General features: G+C 33.2%; 1 protein-coding gene across 1 annotated transcript; it reads right to left on the bottom strand.

Annotated features, from left to right (window-relative positions):
- Positions 1-1,722: 1,722 nt before the first annotated feature.
- Positions 1,723-25,757, bottom strand: LOC149410003 (modular serine protease-like). Its single transcript, XM_089648502.1, has 9 exons — positions 25,525-25,757; positions 19,708-19,759; positions 16,283-16,491; positions 15,105-15,311; positions 12,975-13,136; positions 10,744-10,877; positions 7,670-7,849; positions 5,693-5,852; positions 1,723-2,101 (listed from the first exon to the last, which is right to left on the bottom strand). The coding sequence occupies exons 1-9, from the start codon at positions 25,586-25,588 to the stop codon at positions 1,890-1,892; spliced, it is 1,380 nt and encodes a 459-aa protein (XP_089504628.1). The 5' UTR covers positions 25,589-25,757; the 3' UTR covers positions 1,723-1,889.
- Positions 25,758-27,640: the final 1,883 nt, after the last annotated feature.

Raw genomic sequence — 27,640 nt, 5'->3', positions numbered from 1 at the left:
TACTAACTAGCTACAAACATCAGAGTCTGAAGGACAGATCGGATCTTAAAAAAATATTTTTCTTGTTTTTTACAATGCGTAGATATGTGATTTGTTCGTCATTGGACTGATAAATAATTATTCTTCTCACTTTTTATGAAATAAATAGGCGAGATTTTTTCATTGATAGTTGAAAGTTAAAAAAGGTATTTATATTTTTTATTGTATTAAAGGCATAAAAAGCCAAGTGCTAGTTTTCTTACTAATCACCTATACAAAAAAATGAGTGTAGAATAGAGTTTTATAAATATATAATTTTTTTTTAATTATGGACGTTCCGAGTCAAATATCCTGGTAAGTTTTTTGTTATCATTTTCATTTTTGATATAAAAAATTTATTTTTTAGAAATATGAATGGTTATTTGAAATACAAACATTTCAAAGATAATTTCATTTGGTTTTTTAAAATTGTATTTCTTTTAACAACAACTTTGGATAACCCTAAATATTTAAAAAGCCAGGTTTTTAAATATTTTTAGCCATTAGTCCCAACAACGCATGGTGAATTTTCTTGGAAATTCGAAATGCTCCCGAGGTGTCTAGGTACATAAAATATGCTACATATTACTTATTTTTGATATTGGCGTTGAAAGAAATACTATTTTGGAAACAAGATAAAATTATATTTGAAAAATACATTTGCATTTGAAAAAAAAATCTTTCTAAAAAATATTTTTTTAATGTCAAACATAAAAAATTATCAGGACGTTTTGACTCGACATTTTTAAATAATTCTTTATTTATAAAACATATTCCTTATGTGTAAGTAATAAGTAATAACACTATCACTTCACTTTTTATACCGTTTGAACGATAAAAAATTAAATATTTTTTTTTATTTCAACTGTCAATAAAAAAATGCGAAATTCGTAATCATACACTTTGACAATTTTTGTGATGTGATGATGTATGAATATTTGATACAAACTGTGAAGAATAATTATTTATCTCACTATAGAAAAAATATAAAACTACTTTTATAATGTCTGGACGCCCCGATCAGATCTGTCCTTCAGAGGCCATAATGAAATATGATGTTTGTGGCTAGTAATGTCCTTCCGAGGCCTGTAGGGTTAAAAGCAAACTTTCGTGTCTCGTGACGTCACATGAGACACAATTGGCAGTTCTGCTGAGCAATTCATTAATTCAGTAATATTCCGAATTTTTCAAAAAATCTTAAAGGTTCTGTCCTCAGTATGCTCTAATTAAAGTGATACATTTCGCTGTGGGAGACGATTTCCTGAGGATTTCATCATTTATATGAAAATTCCAAGAATTCCTCAGGAATATTCCCATCACTACCCATAACACATTTCCATTGGTTTATCTATTGTATGCAGTAACAATGAGTTAACACTCTTCAACGAATATTCAAAAACCTGGAATATTCCCATCACTACCCATTACACATTTCCATTGGTTTATCTATATGCAATAATGACGAGTTAACACATTACAAAATGAAATGGGAGCTTCAAATAATTTGTTTATTATGTATAAAAAATAGCATTCATTTTTCGATCGATACATTAGTCAAAATAAAATATTACGTTTTATTATTTTCCATGCACTGCAGTGTACAATTAGTACTAGCATTGCTTTTTATGTTTTCTTATATAATATATAAATATATATATATATATATATATATATATATATATATATATATAATAATATATATTATTTTTTTCCAGTGAAAATAATTCACATTGTTTTTTGTGAGAATTCGATTGAATTTGTCAATTAGTTTGCTGCCTGAACAACAAGTAGATAAGAAAGATAAGTCAAACAGATCGAAAAATGTAAAAGAAAGAAAGAAACAAGCCCAAAAAGAAACAATCAGGTTTTGTCTAGGAGTGTAAACGCAGCTGTTTCCGGATCCAATCCCTGAGCTTGAAGATCTGGGTGTAGACAGTATAGGTGTCAGCCCTGCACGAGGTCTTTTCGTCGTTCAGAGGACCGTTGCTCACGACTCCGCGAAGGAACCATCGCGTCTGCTGCATCAGGTCCTTAGCCGAAACCACGAACCCCCCGCCGCTGTCTCCCATACAGAGCCCCGTACCTGAAATGATACAAGATGGTTTATGATTCTTACAGCTAAAAAGTCTCCATCAACTGAAGAAATCTTCCCAAAATACCTTCCATCGATGTGCTTTGTGTAACTCTAAGGACGGGTTGTTTCGGAGAATCTGAACAATTCATCAAATTTCAACGTTCATTTTCAAGTTCTGTGAAAGATTTTTTCAAGTTCTGTTTTTATTTCAGTTTTTTCAAGCAACTAGTCTACAATGATATAAAAACAGAACTTGAATAAGTCTTTCACAGAACCCGAAAATGAACGTTGAAATTTGACGAATTGTTCAAATTCTCCGAAACAACCCGTCCTAAGTCAACCAATTATTTATTCATATGAACTTAATGACTCAACCTTTACCTCTGTCGAAGAAATTAATGAACCGGGCATCATTTTTGACTCTAAATTAAACTTTATATCTCATATAAACGCAATTTACAGTAAGGGAATGAACATGCCTGGATTCATTCTTCAAAACTCCAGAGGTATCTTTAGTTCGAAGTCAAGTCGAATATAACTCCTCGATCTGGTCCCCCCATTATAAAACACATTCAGATTCAATAGAAAAAATTCAACACAAATTCCTAAGACACATTAATTTTAAACACGGTTGAGTTTATAAACTATGAGGTGATTTTGCACAAAAAAGGCGCTATACAAGTCATCCAATTGTTATTATTTTATCTGATAGTATTATTGTCCCAGCGTCTGGACGATGTAGGCCCTCTGATTGGTCAAATTAAAATTGTCTGTTTCGGGTAACTTGAATATTAAGACACGATTCCATACTAAAATAGGATCGCCTCATAATAATACGAGATTTCTTCAAAAGCATCGTTTCTGCTCATATAATTTTTGGATAATATCGAAGAAAATATGTTTTAGAAAGTTCATAATCCATTGTATTAATTACATTACAATGAAAATTCTCCACAGTTACGTGATTATGTTTGACGTTTATAAAAATTCACGCGTTTCTTCAAGATGGCCGACAGAGCGCACCTCTGGCGGTTTAAAAACGAACCAAATGCCTGGCGCGAATATTTAAATATGCAGCTTACAATACTTGACTACTTACCATTAACAAGCGTTTTATAAGAAGATTTCTTCTGGAAGCTTATCACTTTGTAATGGCATTTATCATTATTATATATATTTTTTTTCTTATTAATTATATCTGATTTTATATTGGCATGTTTTCTAATTTCTAAAATTTCAAAATTATTTATTTGCGATGCTTTATATCCTGAGTGAAGTATTTTAAGACCTGAATTTTTATCGAAAGTGTGATCATTATTCAAAAGATTATTTGCAAACTCAGATTCACTATTCCCATTTATAGCCCTGCGATATTCTTTAGTTCTGACTTCAAAGTTTCTATTTGTTCTACCTTTGTAAAATAAATTACAATCATCTCAATTGAGTTTTTAAACTCCTGATTTTTTTGTTTGAATTTTGCTATCTTTATTATTAAGAATATATTTCTTCATTGTTATTAGTGTAAAACGACAGTTGAATGGTACCAGGATTGTTTATATATATAATTTTAGAAGTATCGTTATCCACAAACAGAATTCTACGCCATTGTTTATTTCTATCTTTAGAAAGACCGTTTGAAGAGAATGTGTTTAATTTTTTTATTTAGTATTTCAACTATCGATTTATTAGAATAACCGTTATTAAATGCTATTTTATGGTTATATGCTATTTGTTTTTTTCAGGTCTTAAAATACTTCACTATAAATAATGTTGAAATTTTAGAAATGAGGATACATATTAATATAAAAGCAGATATAATTAACAAGATTTTTTTTATAAACTCTCTTTTAAATATTTTCCCAATCAACTGGTCTTTCCCGTCTAACGATATTGTAATTCCTAATTATTATAAACCCAGCATACTCTTAACCCTCCCCCCTCCTTCCACTTCTTCTTTCCCAATTGCAATCTATATTTAATTTTTGACTTCGGTGTATACACAATAAAATGTAAACATTATATTTATTTATTTATTGGATAATTTTCATAGCGCCGCTTTTGTGAGATTTGTAGCCCCCCCTCAGGGGCGCTATATTGTAATAATCTACCTTTATATATAGATTTTTACTCTCCTGATGAAGGTGTATATATAATCTAGCTTTAAACTTTATTAGATACAGTAACAGTTGTAGGTAAAGAATTACCACCAGTTGGAGTAAAATTAACACCTTTTAATTAAACCGACTGCTAATGTCATCGCACAATTACCCTCCTTTTATTCATAAACACGGGTACAATTAATCAATATGTAATAATCTATTATTTAAGTCAACTTTGTTAAAACTATCTTTAATTGTGACAAACTAAACGATATTGATTCAACTTATAGACATTGACGGTTGTAACACATATTTAAGCACTGCAAGTCTCCTATGAGCTAATTATATTAGGTACGATAACAGTTAATATCAGTTGTAGAATAATAGTGTTTCATTTGAAATAATCCATCACAAATACGTCAAAATTTCATTTATTCAAACAACTGTCATTCTTATTATGCGTAAATTTAACATGTTATTATTAATTAACTCCTTCCTGTTCCGTGTTTTAACAATATATATACTCACCCTCTCTCTGTGAATGTTCTAATATCTATCTATTAAATGTAACTGTTGTTAATATCACTTAAAATGGGCGAAGCCCAACGAAGAGCCGCCCGCAGGGCCTAGCAGAAAGAAACCCGCGGAGCGGGTTTTTAACTGCTAGTTATTATAATTACTTAATGAAAAAAATAAATTTATTAAAAGTTTCAGATCGAAGAATTATATCAAACTTAATATTTACTCGTATGTTCAAAATTGTAAATGGTAGTGTAGACAGCGTTGATTTAATTAACCTCATCCTGAATTTCATGTACCCATTAGAGCTACCCGTTCTAAAACCCTGTTTAATTGTAACAATTCCAAGACCGATCATTTCAAACACTCGCTTGTACCTAGATAACATGAAGTTAGTAATAGATACGCAGATGTAGCGGATCTGTTTAACTGCACAAAAGCTAGGTATATCCTTCTAGTATTAATTGTAAACTTTCTGTCGTCGTTTAATGATCAAATGCCACAGTTGATTGTTATTCTGTGAGATGAATTATGGTGAATAGTTTTTTACACCGTTGATATTCAATATATTAGTGATCAGCTAGAGCACGGTGGCTACATCGAAAGAAGCCAGAGTCAAGTTAGCCTGCCAGAAGCTGGGCGTACAGTACAGTGTATAGGGCCCCTCAGATACTGCAGAGAGTACAAAACTGCTGACCCTGTATAAATCGCAAGTGACTTGAATTTGACAGATCTCTCAATACTTGAAAAAAATAACCCTCGACTCTCTAGAAACGGGCAGTCCGTTGATGGATTCCCCTACCTTAACAACAGCGCAAACAGAGCACAGTTAGTAGGTGTGAATGCTGTCTTTGTTCTACCGGGTTTCTTCCATACTACAATATGGGTCTCTTTAAGACCCATATTCATTCCTTCCTCTCTTCAAAAATACCCTTCCGATCGATTGTGTGAAGTTAAACAAAAGTGTACTTTTATTACTTACCATTCTTGTACCCAGCACACATCTTATCCGTAGTCAGGTATTTAGTAAATTTGTACTTGGCCATTTCAAGTCGGCACTCTTGTTTATTAATGACTGGGATAGTCAGGGTCTTTAGTTCAGACGATGGTTCACCAGTTTCTGTTCTACCCCATCCTGCCACCTAAAAATAGAGAATTCAAAAATATTATCATTTGAGACTCTCATTCGCTTCCAATATGTACATATATGAAAATTCATGGTTTCATAGTAAGGATTTTCAATGATTTAAAATTATTTTGACACATTTGTTCACATTTATTGTTAGAAGCATTCTAGAATATTACCCTACAATAAGTCTTTAGTAATTACGTAATTCAAAAGTCCTAATTAATTTTAGATTTGGATTTTTTTTTAAATCATTAGATTATGATTTTTTTACAACATTATTTGAAATTGTTGAAGTTAAGTGACAGAATTTTTTATTTTTATTTTAATTTTTGTATAAAATTGTGAATTATCCATTGGATATCACTGATATATTAATCCTGATCCACTTTCACGTTCCTACCATTAGTTCAACGTTCCCATTGGTAACTCGTATGCCATGTTAGCTGATGTTTTTAATGAGCATCTATCGAAATATTAATCTGCACTGATGAAACATTGCAATGATGAAACACAACACAGCAGTGCATATATTAACAAGGCCACTTAATAACATTTCATTTATATTGTTTCTTTTCACTCTATATCTTATACTACCTGACGTGAATCCGGCGTTGCTTCAAATCTTTCAATTAATATAATATGCATGTATTATATAAACCTTCCGAAAAAAATTCTAAATGATAGTGAAAACCATATCAAAATCCGTTGTGTCGTTTAGAAGAACTAAGCGCACAAACAGACAGATACGGTTAAAATTATAATAGAACCTAGCTGACGTGTTCCCTCGCTCCACGCACCATCTTTTCTCTACTTTCTATAAATATAATATGCATGTACCTAAACCTTTCGGAATAAATTTTCTAAATGATTGTGAAAACTTTATCAAAATCCGTTGCGTAGTTTAGAAGAACTAACTAACTTTGTTTTGTACTATTTAGAGATTTAAAAAAAAAGTTTATTTATTTATTTATTATTAAAACCCCAAACTAGGCAAATGCCTGTATTATGGTCGTAACATAAAAACAATAATACAATGTTGTACATATATCGTAATACAAAAACAAAAATAAATAATAAATATACGATAATAGGAATATAGTCGGAATTATTTTACTGACGGGTCTTTCTTCAGTCAGACAATAATTTCATTCAGGAAGCTTTTCCATTTCGTTCTGCCACTTTCTATCAGCCACACGGTAATTTTCTTTTGAAGAGGGCTTGTTTTAACCTTACTGCGTTGCTGCTTGAACCCATTATACCCCTTTGGAGCCAGGAATACATGGAAACGTTGTCCAAACGGTGTATTCATTATTGGTACTATCATCCTTTGTTCTGATTTTAATCTTGTTGTGTAACTGTGATCTACAAGACTATGAAGCTTGGGATTGTTCGTATAGTACATTATGAGTGCATGCATATACATTTGTCTTACGTCTAATAATTTTGTTTCTTTAAATAAGGGTGACGATGGATACATATAAGGTTTTGTTATCCATTACAGCTTTTTGTGCCTTGGCTAACGGATCTAGTATAGTCTTGGCTGCACCGCCCCAGTTTAGTATGCCATACCAGATAATTGAATGGTAAAAAACATAGTACACCATTTAAATGGTTTTCTTATAAAAAATGTTGCGTATATCTTTCAAGAAGAAAATTACATCGCGTCTTCGTTTGGCCGTATTTTCAATGTGCGCCCTCCATGAGGTCAATAACTAACTTGTTTGTATATGGCGTTTGAGCCGTTAATTATAGATAGATGATAAATATATAATACAGTAAAGTAAATGTGAGTACCTACAAAAGAAATCAAGCAATTCAATTTTGTTTTACCTTGCCAAATACGCCATCGGCGGTTTGAATGGTGTTCAGCCGGTCATCATACAGGTCGAAGCACACGGCGCTAACGGAGTCCGAGAAAGAAAATGGCTTTTCCAGCACTAGAAGAGCCAAGTCGCTCTGTTGGTTTTGTTCATCACCTTCGTAGCCTTCGTGTAACAATATTTCACTCACCTAAAAAAAACATTGCTCATCATTGTTTCTTTATACCCGTGAAATCACGTCATACTATAGTTGTAGGATTTCTGAAGCGGAGAGTATTTACTAAACAAAAGTTTGCCTTAGAATCATTGCTTTTAAAAGGAAGAAATCTACCTGTCGAATATGTTATCGAAAATTTAAAAAATTATTGCTACTATCTAATTGTTTGGGGAGGAGCAACAACAAACTCAGCCATCTTCCATGTGGAAATTACACAATAAACTATCATAAAGGCAATACTTAAAAAAATACATAGAATGACTGACAGTGACCAAATAATCAACATGTTTGACGTCCGCCAAATGTACACAAAAACTCTACTTAAGTACATTTTTTACCTAAATTTCAACAAACACAAACTAACAATAATATACCAGTTAGACGAGCGTACATACAAAACATAAAAAACTCCAACGATATGCACAAGCTTTTGACGGACACAAAGACATCACAAATAACAGGCAGTAAAAGCGTTTAATAATTTGACACTCATAAAAAATGAGGTAAATTAACAAAAAAATTCAGAAAGAAAATTAAGATATGGATAAAAGAACACAAAGGATGTATATAACAAAATATATCTACATAATACAGATATTATACACAACCGGATTAATAATGACGTACATATTGCTTAGTTTTTTTATATAATGGGCCTCAGCACGGGTAAGCAGTAAGTACCCAGTGAGGCTCACTTTAATAATATATATTTTTTAAATATTTCAAAGATATCTCACTAAACTAATCAAACAAAAAAATTAACACCGCTCATTAGACGGATACAAATAAAATAGATATATGAACCAAGCGCACTGTTACAGCGACGCATCTTCACTTTAATAATTCATATGACGGTAAATTGTGGTATGAGGAACATATTAAAAACAAGTCAAAGTGGTGCTATTCGAGACTTTGTCTGCTGTATAATATAAGAGATCATATATCAATGAAATTACGATAGATTATATTAATGATAGTCTTGTACTCTCAATATTGGACTATGGAGACACAGTATATGGTCCCTCTTTACTGAAAAAAACCCCAAAACAAGTACAACGAGTCCAAAATGTCCGAAATTGTTATAAAGTCCCGAGACGAGATCATATCTAGCCTTAACTCTATCGGCATCAGATTCTAAATATGTCGAACAGAACGAAATTACACCAATTGTGTCAAATGTTCAATTTGATGAATTCAAAGGTATCATCTGTTTGACAGATTGCAGTGGTCCCGAGACTCTCATACACGTAGTACGTGTCGAAGAAACCACTTACTCGTTCTCCCCAAACATAAAACGACTGTGTTTGAGGGTAGTTATAGCTTTTCTTCATCAAAGATTTGGGACGAAGTACCACTGTCAATTCAAATATCGACATCGTTGCATTGCTTCAAAAAGCTTTGCTGCGAATGGTTGCTATCGTTACAATGAAGGAAATACTTAGTTACATGTGGTTGCGATTTTCTAAATTGTTTATTTGACTTTATTATTAATTTGCACTAAATTGTATACGTACTATTTTTATTTTTATTAGTTTGTGTTGTTTTGAGTGTTTATTGTTAATGTTATTTCATTGTTCATTATTATACCTAAATTTGTATATATTAATATATTGGAGGCACTGCTGAAAACCAGCTGCATTCCCTGGGAGATCCGAAATGCATAGCTGAGCAGTGACCTTTTTGTCAATAGAATTTATGTAAAAAAATATGTAAAATTTATCTATTGGCAAATAATGTTTTATTATTATTATATGGGCATCTGCGAAACATTTAAACAAAATGTATACACATTTTGAATATAGAATTAATAATACATTATTTTTACCCATTGATACGATGAGTAGTACCAATTTTGAAAATTAAAAGCTTAGAATAATGGTACGCATTACGCTGGAAATATTACTCATGCACCAACAACCGAAATTAGTGTGCTTAATTCTTCCACTGAGTGGTTAAAGTTAAAGTGTGAGACTTCAGGTGGTTAATGGCCCTCCAGACAAAGGCTACGAATTACGTATTACGAATTCTGAGATTCAATCCATTCTATTAATGGAAAAAAATGGATTACATAAATGCATTTTCCAACGATTTCTATCTTGTATTTGTAATTTATTTTCCTTAAAATCCTTAAAATAAATATCTTAACATCTTCCGGCTACCACAACTAACATGGTGATAAGAAATGACTTAAAATCAATAACTGAGTCAACTGCAGAAGTCGAACTGAACCAATCAAAACCACAGCGCACACCCTGCACACGGCGGCACACCCTGAAAGCTTTGAATAATGTGTTTATAATTTAATTCTGTAATTGGACGTCATCACACTATGCGATGAGGGTTATCACAGTTACATCAATATTCGGAAGTTCCGTCTTAAAGATATGTATGGTAAGTCTTATTGATTCCTACCATCCATTTGATATAATGTATCGGAACAAATCTTAAAGAGTTTAGATGAATTCTCCGAAAGGTTCAGCTCACTGCAGTCGACCCCGCATTTTATTTTGTAATCATTTCTCATTAGAACTGTTCGGGCATCGCTGATTTATTAATACTTTAATATATACCTACATCCCCCACCACATCCTCTCCGATTACTTGGAGAAGAGATTGTGCCGATAATTTGTATAATTTCAACAGCTCATCGAGCAAGTTAAAAGATTCAACCTATCTATTCAATCCTATTTAAAAATGCTGGTGGCACCCTCCCAGCTGTATCCTTATTTGCTTTCCTTTCCTAAATATCCTTCTTCCATTGCTTGGTCACCGAAGTCAAATTAACTTCGCGATCTAGATAAAAGTTTCCAAGAGCTGTCGTTAACAAAATCTATATCATATAATAATTCACCGTTTCCTTCACAAACCTCAGATCTTTGGATCAATTTACTTCCTCTCTCTCTCTCGTCATCCCAGCCTCTGTAAAACTTTCCCGCTGCTACTTTGTAATTAATGGGAGGAATGGGCTCGTTGTTGACGGGGTCCCAGAAGCAATGGCCGGCTGCAAATCACAACAAAGTTAGAGTTAGGATGGGCATTTTCACCGAATTTTAACAATTCATCAAATTTAAACGTTCATTTTCGGGTTCTGTGAAAATCCCATTAAACTTCTGTTATTATATTATTTTAAGTTAGTTGCTTGACAGAACAGAAATAATAACAAAACTAGAAAAAATCTTTAACAGAACTTGAAAATTAACTTGGTAATTAAAGAATTGTTCAAATTCTCTGAAACAACTATTCAAATCATTTCAAATTCTAATTATCAATGAGGTGGCAGCATTTTTCTGGTCCGCTTTAATCGAATTTAACAAGTAAAGCCTATGTCTCTTAGAAGAACTTTCAGAATACAGATTCAGCGAGAAATATTTTCGCAAAAAAATACCGTTCTTGAGAGCAGATAAAAGACTCTTTCAGATTTTAGTTTTACAAAACGACTTCTTTTTTCAATGTGAAACCTTATAAGAGTCCCAACATATGCAATTAAATATATTAAATTTTTGAACGCAAACAACTTTTTAAAGTTTTATCGAATCAACTGTAATTACCTCTTCATAAGAAACTATAAAAAATATTTAACTAAAAATTTGCAAGCATTAACAAATATTTTTCAAATGATAAACGTTTTTTTCCCAAATGTTTCTGGTTTTCACCCTTCAAAGGTGGCCTAGAACAAGCCATCATTTCAAATTATGGAGAAAGGTAAGGTAAAGAAATTTTTTGGTTTATTTCAAAACTATGTGGGAGGTTGGAGTTGAATTCAGACTGGAGATGAGATGTTGAATGGAGGGGAGGCAATTTTAGATAAGGCTTTATAGATTAAGTGATTTATTTAGAGAGGGACAGCAAAAAAATATGTGATCTAAAGTTCCCACTTCTAGACCACAGAATGTACAATATGAAGAGTCAAACACGTGAACACATTTTTAAAAAGTGAGAAGGAACGGAACAATGTCCAATCCTCATTCGAATAAATGAGGAAATTTATATTTTGGAGAAATAGTGGTACGGCTACATGCTCCTTGTTTTGCCAAGGAATCCGAAAAATTGTTACCCATGATAACAACATATCCAGGAATCCGAATCAGAGTTACAATTTTTCTAGAGCTTTGAATGGAAGCTATCAGCACTCCCATAAGGTATACATCAGGATTAAGAATAGTGCTGGATTTAAATTTTTGGAGGTTACTGAGAGAATCAGAGAGTACAATGGAATGTTCAAAATTATTTTTGATTATATATTTGGGAGATTCAATTATTCAAATGCACTCGGCTGAAAATACTGAAAATTGGTTTGAAATCGAATGATATATTCTGTCATTAGATTTATTGTGGTAAACATTAATACCTGTAAAACAGTTGGGAGGGTTTGGAGATTTGGAGCCATCGTTGTTTCATAGAATTATTTCAATGTTTTTGGGGAGCGTTTACTATTATTTTTAATTCAAACTGGAAGCGCGGTATTCATTCATCCAAAACCTATTTAAATCATAGTTCTCACCGTAATAAAAATTGAGATAACATAATTTTTATGAGGCCGACCGAATCGGGCTTGGAAATACATTTCCCTAAAAGACTACGGTTGTTTGCTGTCTGTGATGATTATCTCCCGAAATTGTCCAGGGGGCAAATAGTAATTGAGTTTATTTAAAATTCGAAAATTAACTCTTTCTTTTCTCCAAGTAATAATTAAACCGAGCTTCTGTTGATTTATATAAACATCGATGAGATGTTGTGGAAGTTTGTTCCATACTTCCATCACTCTGTTTGCAAGGAAGTGTTTCCTCGTGTCCAAGGAGATTTACATCATTTGTATTTATGGTGAAGATATTATGGATGCCAGTGCAACTATATCCAGATACAATTGTGAGAGTCTCAATTAAGTCACCACCTTCTCTTCTTTCTTTTAATGTTGGTAATCTTAGTTTCTTTAGTCTATCTTCATATTGCCGGTCTTTTAAAGCCCTTGGTATTTTTGTGCATAGTTTCAGCACCCTCTCTATTTATCCGTGAACCTCATGTATCATTTTGTCAAACATTTTAAAATTTTCAAGATTTAAAAATATTTAATAGTTTTGTGTTAAAGTCCAATACATACCGCTGACGACAATGTTTGAGCGGATGATACTTCCACCGCAGATCTGATTGATGACTTCTCCATCCTTCTGGAATATCCCCACGTGCCAGGGGAACGGTTCCTTCCTGGCAGTCTGTCCGAGGTCTGCGTAAGTAACACCCTGCCTATTCTTGAAACCACAATCTGCAAATATAGAAACATTTAATTCAGCATTCATATTCACATATCATATTCCGATTCAGCATTCGGAAAAATCCGAAAACAACTAAAAAATATGTGTTTAATGATTGAAGCTACATGTTCGGGAACATTCGTAAGTGTAACCCGCATCGCCTTAGAACCTACTAGCGAAACATCAAAAGGTGCGGCGCAACTACCTACTTGCGATTGCAAGGATTATTTTATAATGAATTTGCGCCTATATAAACGACAACGTCAAGGTACTTAGAGGGTCAGTCAATAGTCAATAATTAGCAGTCACAAGTGAGACCCCGCTGCGAGGGCCTGCCGCCAACTCATCGGCCAGCTGCTTTGGCCGCCCCTCCCCCCGCGTCACGCCCTGGTATTACCTCACCGCGCCACCATGACCCGCGAAATAACTACGCCCGGCGTTGCACAAACCTTAAGGAGAGGCTACGAATAATCATCAACTCCGCGGGATTACATTAACGCCCTGGCCTTGGATGTCATCCCTGGCCTACTACGCTCCCCACGCGCCTAAGCCCTGCGACATCTTCGCCGGCCTGCATCTTCCGCGCATCTGCCGACCAGATCAATTTTACATTGATAATTTAGGTTATCAAAAGTAATAAATGTAAAAAAAGTATTCGTTTATCGAATGGCAATTAAAAAATATATATTCAGTAACTGTATATTACATATCCTATCTCTTTTATCGTTTTTTTTTATAATGGGATTGACGATTGATGAGCGAGGTCTGGTTCAAACGGCGGGTATATATAATACTTAATACTTACAAAAAACGTGAATTTTATCTTTAGCTTCGAATAGGTGATTGTTTCCGAGAATCGACGAAACTGGAGACATTTGAAGATGGTCATTATCAAAAACTGGACATCAGAAAGCTAATCTATATATTCTATAAGAAGACGAAAAAGAGAAGGAAAAAAGAAGAAAAGTAGAAGAATGTAAGAGAATAAAAAGAGGTAATAAAATGTAAGTTGGGTGGCGAAAGCAATTGCATTCCGTTCATGTTTTTGCTACAAAAACAAATGAAGCATACTAAGGGTCCTCTGCCCTCTGTAGATGGTACTTTAACGTCTATACGTTATTTTGAAGAGCAACAGTCAAAGTCACCGGGAGTCAGACTCCTCTTCCGTCAGCCTGAAGTTACCCATCACTTCCCCAATGAAGGAAAACCTCCTTCCTCTTCCCCATATACTTACCCTCCGCACTACCTTCAGCCTCTCCATTGGGATGTATTGATATACTGCCCATCATATCTCAATTGGGGAAGCTATTATCTCACTGGCGCCAGACCGTTGGGACTTGGTCTTGTGCGGTATTCACATAAAAAACCTCCCGTGCTTCATTTGTTTGAAGAAGAAAAATCTAATTCTACCGATGTACTTTTGAAGATGATATTATAACACAAATAGGTTAACAAAAATCCCAGCGACTTACAAAACATTTATGCATCCGGTGGTACTTAGAATAATTAAATTGGCTTATTTCGTTTAAATGGGAAGGAAAACCATTAGTTTGATGCAATCGACATCCTTTCTAAACAATTCTAGTGGAGAATCAGAAAAGAGACTACTTACCATTCCATACCTTTGTAGGAATGTCTTAGGAAAGTCCCCTTGAATAGGGTAATTTGGTAATTAACCAACGATATTCAATTAAATTGTATATGTAAAGATTTTCTTAGTCATTTTAATCAAATCAATACATTTAGAATATTCGCCTTCATATCCTCACTTCTGATTTAATTGTTAGAGTTTTTCGTAAATCGTATACCGAGGTACTCATTTTATAATTTCTACTATGTCTTTTCTCTTTTTTAAGTTGTGATAAAAAAATGATCTAATAAGTGTCCATAGTTGTGATGTTATTAATTTGTAATATTGATCCCGATGTTCGCATCGGTATCAATATCTATTGTAATCCTGATGCCTTTAACGTTCTGACCTGGTTTGCACTTTGGAGTGGGATTATCCCAACTGCCTCCACCGCCGCACTTCAAGATCTCCAGGAAGTCTGTTGAGCTGTGTCCATTCTTGCACTTGGAATCTACGATGGTTCCCGATGGCATTTTCTCTGCGCACGGGATAAAATTGTACATGGTATCTCTGCACGTAAAGTCCACTGTGAAGGAAGTCACCATTCTGCACTTCTCTGAAAGAAGGCAATGAAAACAACTTTAATTAGTTTATTTTTACAGATATCTTTTAGAAAAAAAGCTCACATGAGATGAATTGATGACCCAAAACGAAAGTCTTCAAAATCGGCAAAACTACATTTGAGGAGAGCCAATTTTAAATTCCAAGGCATTTAACTATAATCACAAGGTCAGCAGACACTTTTTAAATGGTAAGGTTAGGTAAGAAACGTGTTCTTTGCAGAGCCTTATAGCTCTGATCAAATTCTTAATATGGCCATATGCTTTCTTTTTGGTGGAAAGCATTCTCAACTTCACGACTAAATCTTGTCATCCATATTATTTTTTGACAATGTTGACATTTGATGAATGTTGACAGTAAAATAATGAGATGAGATGCGATGTGATGAGCTGAGATGAAATGAGTTAAGAGTGGATGAGATGATATGAGATGAGTTGAGATGAGATGAGATGAGATGGAGATGTTTTGCGCCCTTGAGGAGATTTCGCGCCCTTGAGGTGATTTTCTCACGAAAACGGCGCTATATAAATAATCCAATCATTATTATTATTATTATGAGATGAGATGAGTTGAGATGAGATGAGATGAAATGAGAAGAGTTGGTTTGATATGAGTTGATTAGATGAGATGAGATGTAATGAGGGGAGATGTGATGAGATGAGATGAGATGAGATATGTGAAATAAATTTTAATTAACTGGGATAACACGTCAAACGTGTGTATACGGTAGGCAAATGTCAAATGAGAACTCGTTCTTGAGTTCAACAGTTCGGCTTGCCTCTGTGTTTCCCACCTCCTAAAACGTGGGTCTTTTCAAGACCAGCGTTCACTCCTTCCTCTCCTAAAAATACCTTTTATAAATTAATCTAAATAGCCTTCCGAAATCAATAAGAACTTACTGAAACTGAACCACCCACCCTAATAATTGAAATATATATTTAGAGAAACTTAAATAAGTGTACTAACTGTTGCAGGTGATAGTTTTTGGTTCTGGTGACCACACACTTTCTTCGCACAAGGGGGCGGCGGCCGCAGACAGGTCGTAACCAACGTTGCAGGAATACTGGAGGTAGCTGAATTCTGGGATAAGTTGGCCTGGCTCAAGCTTATGTGGACGTGCGATGTATTTTCCGCCTTCTGGATATTCAGGCAAAATGCAACCTCCTTCAGTGTCGCTGAAATTATTTGTCGATTGATTGAATAAAACACAAAAGAAGTAAAATTCACATAATTAAGGAATTAATTCAGATTAACACCATTTGTTGGATAACCATCACCTCTGTCACAGGTCACCGCAAGTGATTTAGCAGGGGTGACCGGGTTCATCGGGTGAGGTGTGTTCAGGATGCACCTGCCCAACACCTGCTTGACGTGCCAGATCGGGAGAGGCTGCTTTGGGGAGACCTTTCAACCTCTCCATCGATATATTTATACGTCACTCCTGAACACACTGATCCCTAGATTCCTAACCATCTATTATACATCGGGTGAGGTGTGTTCAGGATGCACCTGCCCAACACCTGCTTGACGTGCCAGATCGGGAGAGGCTGCTTTGGGGAGACCTTTCAACCTCTCCATCGATATATTTATACGTCACTCCAGGAAAAACTGATCCCTAGATTGATAACCATCTATTATACCTTTTTCTCTAGTTTAAAAAGATTCTCCTCACAGCATCCCTAAATATTATATAGGTCCGAGGGAAATTATTTTCCTCACAACCTCCTGTATGGGTAAAGTGTAAAAAAAACAAATCCCTCAGGGTGTATCATTTAAAAATATTATTTTTACGGATGTCCAAATAGTAAAGATAAAGTTCTCTTTGCGCACTAATCTGATTGGTGAAATGTCATTAATGAGATGATAATCTCCACATTTCTCACATGATCATTTATTTATTTATTATTCATAAACGCCCTATCGGGCTTTTACAGAATAAATTCACAGTGTATGTATGTAAGTGCAACATAATACATGGATAATAGCATAACTAAATACAAAAAAGATAAAAATCAAATGCTAATACTAAGATTAACATAAAATCCAAATAAAATAATATTGTAAATAAATAAAAGATTCTTGTATAAAGTTAGTATGTACACTGTAAATTCATATATTCAATTGTAAAAAATATTGTACCTAATAAAAAAATAAAAAAATATATGCATTTAATTATTCATGTTTGTTGCAAAACCAGTAAGACTGAAAACAGTAAAATAATTTACTCGTCAGGTAAATAGAAAATAAATATATATAATATACTGATATGTATTTTAAAACAAATGTTTAAAAAATAATAAAAATAATGTCTGTTGTATCTAGAGAAAAAAAAACTAATAAGTAATGGCAAAATACCAACTCCGTAATTAATATCGAATTTAAATAATAGTACTTGAAATGGTAAAGTAAATCAAAGTATAATCTACATATCAAGTATGACCGTACATGCATACAGTCATTAATATGCGTTCAAAAAATAAATAACAAATAAACTAAGGATTATGTGAGTTAAACGTTGGAAGGTATAGAGACAAGACTTTTAAAAAAAAAGTTAATTCTAGCAATTACATGGTTTTACCACACATTCGCCTCAGCGATTTAATTTCTAAGACATTCAGTCTACTTTCATCCTTTCTCTGTCAGTTCCAAGTCATACTGCCATACATCAGGGTAGGTATCAGCACTCCACTGTGGACTGCTAGCTGCGCTTCTTTGGACAATGTTTGGTTAGCGCCAACTGCGTTCAGTCCTCCATCAAAATGTTAATGTTTCTTTGTAAAAAATCTTAAGTCTCCGAAAGATTTTCACCGATTGCTTTGAAATTTTGACACAACTTTGTATTAGAATTTGCTTGTGTTTTTATATAATTATAATGACTTACGTACCGAAACCAGACTTCTCAAACTATCAGAAAGAAGAATTCTAACTGATATATTATTTGTATTCAAAACTTTTAAATCTCTGTTTGACAGCCCTGAAATATTGGCATTCATTTATATGAATGTACCTGCCAGACAAACTCGAAGCAAAGACACTTTTAAATGTAACAATAACCTCAATACTAACTACTCTATGTATTCACCAATTCCAAGAATTCATCACCTTACAAACAAATACTGTGAAATTATTGATATATTTGGTGTTAATAATTTTGTGGGTTTCAAAAGGCAACTAATTTCAGACATATTTTCTCGTTATTAACTTTTATCATTTCTTGTCTTTTTTTAAAATCTTGTCTATACACTTTCATACGAGTACATCACATACTCCTTTTTAGTTTTTAACACACATATTAATGAATGTAAACATATTTCAACGTACTTGATTTATATATTGTTTTTTTTTGTTGCTGTTTTAAAAATAAAAACCTTCTGTTGGCATTGTATTATACAGTAAAATATGAATCATGTAAAAGCCCATCAGGGAGTTTAAATTGATAAACAAATACATATATTGGATACATGTCACCTGTGACAGGAATGAATATGATTTTTTTTAAAACAGCACCAATATATATTTTAAACTGCGCCATCTGTTGGACGTAAAAGCAACACGCGCTATTCTTTCTCTAACTGCAGAGACAGACTGATGTGAGATTACAGCTATTGGGTAATAAATTTTAAGTTTCTTATCGAAGGAGTTATTGATAAATTATGAAACAAATAAGTTTCCATGGCAACAAAAACGTATCGACTTATTGTATATTGATAATGAAACTTATGTTATTGTAACAGTTTACTATTCAATTTCAGAGTAGTTGAAGATATATTTTATTATTTTTAAGCAATAATTATTAGTCTGAAACACCTATATAAATTGAAAAAATCTTTCGGAGAAAAAATACATGCCGCCGACGGGAATTGAACCCGCAGACTTCTGACTGCCGGTCGGGTGTTCTACCAATTGCGCTACGTCGCGTCGGCTTATTCGAAACCCGCCAAATTCTTATATATATATTTGTATCAGGCTAATAATTACTTTGCATAAAAAAATCTGTCTCTTGAACATTAGTTTATCATTAAAAATAATAAGGATTTGGTTTTTATTTAATGTTTTATTTAATTGGTAAATTCAATGCAGGATATGTCTCATCACTACTGTAGGTAGTGCGTAGCTAAGATAATATTATCTGTAATCTGTCTCTAAAACAAGACAACTATGTAGGGCGTGGTCTTGAGTGAACTCGGGGAATTAGGGAATACGAATCTAGTGATAATCTACCCCTTCGGTCGGTTTTTTAATGCCACAAATACAAATTTCCATATTTTGCAATTCAAATTTCCGTCACGGAATCCTGAATAATGCTGCTAACTCGAAAACTAATCATTTTTAGAAATGCTTGCCTAATACGCCTTAAAAGTCGAATTAAGGGACGGTTGTACGAGTATTACCTTCCTTTGTGTTCCGGGCGTCTCGGCAGGCGGCCACTGGAGACTGCTTGCGCTGCAACAACAAATACAAATAAACAATAAATAATTACGTAATTTTTTTTTATTCATTTAATTATATATATATAAATTACAAACAATACAAAACAAAATGAACCTTTGTCTGTCCAACTGGGAAAGATTCCCGTTTCAGGACAACCAAATTGTGTAGTACATAATATTATTACAATGGAATGGCGATGCTGTCAAAACAAATTTTGAGAACATTGTTGATTGCATTCGAAGTGACAGGATGGTTTCTTTATCCTTAAAAGAATCGCAAAGATGTAATTTATTACCAGGGTCAATTTGGATAACATTAGTAATTGCATTCAGAACAGATGAATGGTTTCTTTCGGGACATCACAAGTCTGAGATTCTTTCCAGGGCATTTTGGAGAACCTTTACAATTGTATACAATTGTATAATCCGTATAAGACATATGAATCCTATAGTACTATATTTTTAGAATTTCTTAGGTGATAGAAATTACACATTACTAGACCAGAATATGATCTGAGGAACTAGCGTCATTGATCCCTTCGGCACCAGTGCGTAGTCGGGATACACGCCAAACGCGCGCCCAACATTTGTACACGGTTGACATTTGTCACATGAGAACGGGTCGCTTCTACGATTCGTTCTTAAGTTCAACAGCTCGGCTGTGGAACGAATTGCCGGCCTCTGTGTTTCCTCCCTCCTACAACATGGGACTCTTCAAGACCCATGTTAACTCCTTCCTCTCCACAAAAAGACCCTCCACACAGCATCCCCAAAGATGACATAGGCCCTGACGGAAATTATTTTCTTCAGGGCCTCCTGCGTGGAGTTAATATAAAAAAAAATATGCCGTATGACATATGAATTTCCAATTTTAAAATTTTGAATCTTTATTTTTTAAATGGCTAGTCATTATTATACAGTAATCGAAATAAAATTGAACAAAAGATTCGTAAATTTAAATTTAAATAATAACAAAAATGAAGATCAAGTTATTAGGAACGAAAATAACCCTTTTTAAACTTGAAATAAAATGATTTGATTTGATTCATGGTTTATCAATTAGTCAAACCAAAAATATATATATATAACCTCATATCCGATACATGGAAATCAAAAAGTGCACGCATTTTGCAATTGGTTAACCCCTCCAGCATTTGAGGGTCATATATGACCAGGCGTCCATACTTTATAAAAGTATTTTTATATCATGCGGAAATACGTATTTTTTTATATTTTACAAAGAGAAATAATAATTATTTCCAGTTTGCATCATATATTTATACTGGATGTCATTAATAGAATCCCGAATATAACCAAAATTAACAATTCATATTTCGCGTCGCTATCGTAACAATTGGTTTATCTTTAAAAATAATTTCTTTTTTATTATATGAACGAGATGAAAGTGAATTTACAGTTTTCTTACAATTTTATATGAACGAGATGAAAGTGAATTTACAGTTTTCTTACAATTTTTCCAAACGAAACGAATGCGGTTTCTTAAATATTGAGTTCTCTCAATTTATCTACGATTTTGGCAAAAAAATAATTAAAAATGTGCTTTGAGTTTTTGTTAAAATTTTTCACGTTTGATGTTAAAATTTTACTATTTTGAAATAGTAATGATTGAAGATAATTTTATCAAGTTTCTAAAACAGTATTTGTTTTAGATTAGATTTTCACGGCCAGAAGTATTATAGTGAGTTGTTTTAGAGGTATCAAAATAGTGTATTGTGGTAAAATAGTGTATTGTAGTAAAATAGTGTATTGTGGTAAAATAGTGTATTGTGGTAAAATAGTGTATTGTGGTAAAATAGTGTATTATGGTAAAATATAGTATTGTAGTAAAATAGTGTATTGTGGTAAAATAGTGTATTGTGGTTAAATAGTGTATTGTGGTAAAATAGTGTATTGTGGTGAAATAGTGTATTGTGGTAAAATAGTGTATTGTAGTAAAAAAGTGTACTGTGGTAAAATAGTGTATTGTGGTAAAATAGTGTATTGTGGTAAAATAATGAATTGTGGTAAAATAATGTATTGTGGTGAAAAAAAATACTTTTTTTATATTGTTTCCTTTCTTAAAAATATTTTTAATAATAAAATTTGTCTGCATTAACTAACTAACCATCAAGCAACATGAGTAGTCAGAGATCATGGACCGCCAAATAACTTGGTCTAAGCACACACTCCTTCCTTCATTCACATTCATACATTTATGTTATTGAACTGTAGTGCTTTTTTGTCTGTACTGTTTTAAACTCCCATAAAGGAACCTCCTAATGGAAACTCGTGGAATAGACTCTTCCCCTTATGTGTTGAACAGAATTAATTCAGATATTGAAATTTTTAGCATCAATAAAGCTGTATTTAAAAAGCAAGCTCTGATACTCCTAGTGTAGTTGATGCAGACTGTAATGTATGTAATTTACTCTTACAAATTATTTGAAAACGCATTAAAATGAACAATAAATTGAGATGACATTATAGAATCATTTGTTTCTCTGTAGTAAGCGTTCAAAAGAAGACGAAGATGGTTTGAAAGGGAGATATGTAAACACAAATGTTAGAGAGTATTACATCACGACTTGTTGAAAATAGAGCAACCAATGTATTTGTTGTATTTAAAGATACACTAGGATTTTTTCATACCTTGTAATATGTTAAATAACAGAAAAAAAAGTTTCTAATAATTTTCGGAGCATGCTTTACGATGTTTTTTCTATCGAGGGTATTTCATAAATATTTTTTTCGTTTCGGCTCTGCAAATGTATAGATATTATCTTCTAAAAAAACATATATTTGTAGGTGTTAAAAAATAAATAGTTATAAATCTGTAGTAATTCGGAATGTGGGGCTTAACATGGCGAGAAATTCCTGATGAAATATGTTTTCTCATGAATATTGTCATGTACAGTTATTAATTTATTTAGTTGGCCTTATTAAAAATCAGCTGAAGATAGCAATAAAATGGATGTATATCATTTACTCACAGCGTAACGTACGCCACTGAAACCCAGTGGAGGTTTTCTCTGTGCGTTTCTAATTGCGTTTGTGCTGTAAAACCCCATTTAAAAAAGGATTTTTTTATTAAAGACAAACTTGCATTATAATATCAGGTCGAAGAGTAACCCGATATTCCTATTTCGTGCGTTAAAGAATCAGCACAAAAAGTAAAAAAAACACAATTGCCAAAATAAGACAACCTTTGCCAAATTAGGACTATCGTTGTGCACCACGAAGCATATTGTTGGATGCCACGTGACGATTGGAGTTGACGGATGGCGCCGCCGACCGAACTTCGCACATAATAAGGATGTTTTGGGATTTAATTTTTTATAGTAGTTGAATTAAATCTCTGTAGATTTATATTTTATTTTTCCTGCATTTCTCCAACCATTTGCTTAGTGACATCTTTTTTAGATAAACATTACTAAATGTATAACTTTTACGAAAGTTTCGGCAAATGCCACTTTGTCTATGTCACTTAGTTATGCAATACTATGTTGAGCTTTCTCCAATATACTGTACAACAACAGTAAGTACACTTTGAGTAAATATGTCTTCTGTTTAATTTCTGAACCCCAGAATAACCTCGATAAACTTGGACTCTTGTTGCTAATGAGATAACTTTTACAAGAATAATAATATTTTAGGATAAATTTACAACAATTAACATTAATTATTCACTGTGGAAAAACCATATTAATTATGACGTCAAAACACGATAATCAAATATAAACACTTCTTCGGAAATATTCCAACAAAGGATAATAAGGTAAAGCCAACAAAATATATTTTAATTACTATTCTAACACATTACGTATTTAATAATTATACAGTAAAACTACTATATTTTATTTAAAATTACAACAAGGGTTACCTCATAATGCATATTCATATCAATTCCCCTCGGCGGCATTTTTTTGTACTCGGGAGATAATTAATTGTTATTTATTTTTATTTATTTGTTAACATGTAATTGTTAGGTTATGTGATATAATGTGTATTTGTTGGGTTAGCTGGAAGAAATAGGATGTAACCTATAAGTTATACCCTTTGTACTCTTTTCGTGCAATACATATTTTTTTGAATTTTGAATTTTGATATTTTCAATTTGTATGAATATTTCAAGCGACTAATTATTGCTTATAACAATATATTATTTAGACTTGGAAATTATTATGTAGAATTGGAAATAAATAATAATTTATTATTATAATTAGATAATAATAATTTTTTATTTAGTCTTTATTTCCAAGTCTAAATAAAGATTTGTTACCGAAGTCTATATTTAGACATGGAAATAAAGATTTCGGTAGCAATATTATATGCTCAAAAATAAATATTACTGTTAGAAATAACACCATCGGAGGAATAACGTTACCACGGTTATGTATAATAGCAATAAATTACAAATAAAATTATTCAATACGAGCAGAATACATTCCGAAATTTTCAAGATAAAGTAAAAACACTTTATAAATACAATATTTTCATGTTTTTATGTTTAAATCATACATTAAATGTACACTATGCTTTGTTGAAATGTGAGATGCACTATTTTCTGCTGATTTTATATTATTATTAACTATGATTAATTATATCTCATTGACCGATGAAATATAAGGAAAGCAAGATTTATTTTGAGATGAAAATATCACGTATAAAAATAGTGTAAATAGCACAGTTAGGCTCATTTCCAATAATTACATTTTTTAAACATATCTCTGTTTACTTCTTTCTTTTGTTTAAATATTTTAATTTATCACTGTAAGTACATTTTTTGTTATATTAACGAGCTCTCATTTCTTAAAACCAGGTAAAATTAGGAACGAATATAATAATGCACAACAACTGCAGAATCATGTTATATGTGCAAACAAAAATAATTTAACCTAATACAGAAAGAAACATATTTTCAACAAGTCTACAATAAAACTTATTTACATATTTCAAAAAATGAGGTCCAACTTAGACTTGGAGAAGCGTCTATCTTTCCCTTTTCCAATCCCTAGCATATGGTATTTTGAGATGGGGTGGCTGTACTGAATTTATTATCAATCCAGTTATTATAGGGCAAAAACTAAACCCCTCAAACGAACTACTTGCTAAAATTAGGGTCTTAGATATTCGCCAATTATTTACTAAGGCAAGATCGTGCTACACACGGAAAAATATCCTCCTGGTGTCTCCACAACATCAAGCATACACACGCTTTTCATCAAACCCGGGATGCGTGCTCCCTTAATCTAACCTGCTGGTGTCTCCACAACATCAAGCAAACACACGCTTTTCATTAAACCCGGGATGCGTACTCCCTAAATCTAACCTGCTGGTGTCTCCACAACATCAAGCACACATCCGCTTTTCATCAAACCGGGGATGAGTGCTCCCTTAATCTAACCTGCTGGTGTCTCCACAACATCAAGCACACACACGCTTTTCATTAAACCCGGGATGCGTACTCCCTAAATCTAACCTGCTGGTGTCTCCACAACATCAAGCACACATCCGCTTTTCATCAAACCGGGGATGAGTGCTCCCTAAATCTAACCTGCCGGTGTCTCCCCAACATCAAGCATACTTACGCTTTTCATCAAACCCGGGATGCGTGCTCCCTAAAACTACAATCAACGACAATTCTAGTTCATCGCTCCTAAATTATAAAATGTCTTAAACACCGATATACAGTCAATGAATTTTATATTCCTTTGTAATCTTTCAAATTCGTAAAAAATGAACAAATAGACAAAAAATGCGCATAAATACAAAACCCACCTGTGTGCAGAGAAACTGCCGCAAAAACAAGGAACTTAAACATGTTTGTTTTAACGTTTTTCATTGCACTGAAATGATTTAATTTCAACCGTTAAAATTTTTATTTTGTATTAACGGCTCTATTGAAATTATTTTTAATCACAGTTTTGAATGTTATTGTGTAATAAAAATATTATTGAACGGGAGAGCAGCCAACCGCGGTGGTTGTTCTCCAACTTGTACTGCGAACAGCGTCTAAGTGCGCGGGGTATATGTAACTGATAATGAATCTGAGTATGGTAATTAATTATGTATACAGTGTTGCTCAGATGCCAAGAATTCAAAATAATCTTTGTACGATACCTCTACATGAGAGAGTTTGGTTTTTACCCATGGCTGTTTCCAACAGCATTTATCTCGGGAATTCTGGGTGTACGTAGCCTTAGTTCCAGAAGGGATGATGCATTACTCCTGATGGTGTATAAGCTTCTAAACGGTTTATTCACAACACCAGACATTCTGGCTAAAATAGGATTCTATATCCCGGATGATTCTATGGCCGCCAACACATGCTTTTGATTCTTCCTTGGTGCAGAACTAACTTACCAATGGTGATGCCCTTGGGAAGAATCACTAGGTTAATTAACTGCCTCAAATAACAGGAAATGTGGATATTTTCCACATATCCTACATCGCATTTAAACGTGAAATATTATTATTCAAGACTTAACATTGTAAACCTACATTTGAACCTTTTTTTTTGTCCCACTTGTAAATGTATTTGTTATTCACCCGGGATCCTTGCCTTGTCGGGGCACCGCTCTAGGGTCTAGGGTCTAGGGCAGGGGTGCTCAAACTTGAACTGCTGGCGATCTACCTCAATATTATTAGATTCATATCGATCGACTCTGAAAGGCTGCAAGTATGTGTGATACAGGATTGTCGTCTATGTAGGTAGGGTGTATCGTAGCGCAGGTATAAGTGTATATTTATAGGGTCGTTGCATAATTGCATGGCCACCAATCCACATAGAATTTTGAGGAACGACAGAAATTAGTTCGCAATATGCATGTCTTTAGTTAAGGTAGTGGAGGTCTGCACTAAAAAATCAATGAAAAAACTTATATTTATTCAAAATTGCAAGTTTATTGGTTCTTAAAAAAAAACAAACAAGTTTTAGTTTCTAAACTTAACTAAATAATGACTTTGGATGTAGAAGCGTGGCACTGCATGTCCTCAGCATACTTTTCATACGATGGTACGTAATTACCGAGTGCTAATCGCAAGCACGATGACATATGTTCGTCAGTTAGTCGATTGCGATATTTTGAATTCTAAAAGCTACAAATAAATTGTAAAAAAGAAGACATGAAAAATGGGATTTTTTTCGAGATCGACTCAAAAAGCACTCGCGATCGACCGGTCGATCGCGATCGACCGTTTGAGCACCCCTGGTCTAGGGTCTAGGGTCCTGGGTTCGAGTCCTAAATGTGATATATCTTTTTCTGTTTCAGATTTTCGTTTAGGAACCGCTAATATTGTTTTAAATAATTAAATATTACAATTTAAGGTTTTACTCACTAAAGTTATTCCAAAAAAATAGATAATTTTAAGGTAAAATAAGACACAGAAGTGAAATGAAAAGTGAAACGGTCCAGCACTCCAGCAAATAATGAGTTTAAACATAAAATGACAACTAAAAAATTAAGATAAATATTGTAAACTAAGACACAAAACTAAATAATTATAAACCCGATCAAATTATTGAAAAGTTTACTAAAATAATTTTGGGTGTTTTCTTGGGATGATCTGTACAGTGTACACGTACACATGAATTAATAATAGTCTTATAATTAATTGATAAAAAATATTGTTTATACTAGTTTCAATACATCCATTGTCAAAGAATGGCTAAACCAAAACCTTCTAACCCTGAACTGTGAAAAAACTATTTATATTCCATTTTATAATACCAAAAGGACGGCACCCTTAACTCACCTAAATATAAGGTTTCATAACAATACTTGCAACCCTGTTTCGTGTTCTAACTGTGTAGAAATGAATTCGGGGAACACAGTTAAATACCTAGGAATTACTTTAGACAGCCAACTAAAAAGGCGAATTATGAAAATATAAA

Source organism: Hesperophylax consimilis, chromosome 28 (assembly GCF_061612785.1).
Source record: "Hesperophylax consimilis isolate HC1 chromosome 28, BYU_Hcon_1.0, whole genome shotgun sequence".
Classification (NCBI taxonomy): domain Eukaryota; kingdom Metazoa; phylum Arthropoda; class Insecta; order Trichoptera; family Limnephilidae; genus Hesperophylax; species Hesperophylax consimilis.
Note: the sequence above shows the minus strand (reverse complement) of the source record. Positions and strands in the feature narration are given on the sequence as shown.

Excerpts from the sequence above, each read along its gene's own strand:
- LOC149410003 (XM_089648502.1), bottom strand. The coding sequence starts at position 25,588 with ATGAAAAACGTTAAAACAAACATGTTTAAGTTCCTTGTTTTTGCGGCA. Across the intron at positions 19,760-25,524 it reads GGCAGTTTCTCTGCACACAG|CGCAAGCAGTCTCCAGTGGC; the intron begins GTGGGTTTTGTA and ends TTGTTGTTGCAG. Across the intron at positions 2,102-5,692 it reads GTGTGCTGGGTACAAGAATG|GTACGGGGCTCTGTATGGGA; the intron begins GTAAGTAATAAA and ends GTATCATTTCAG.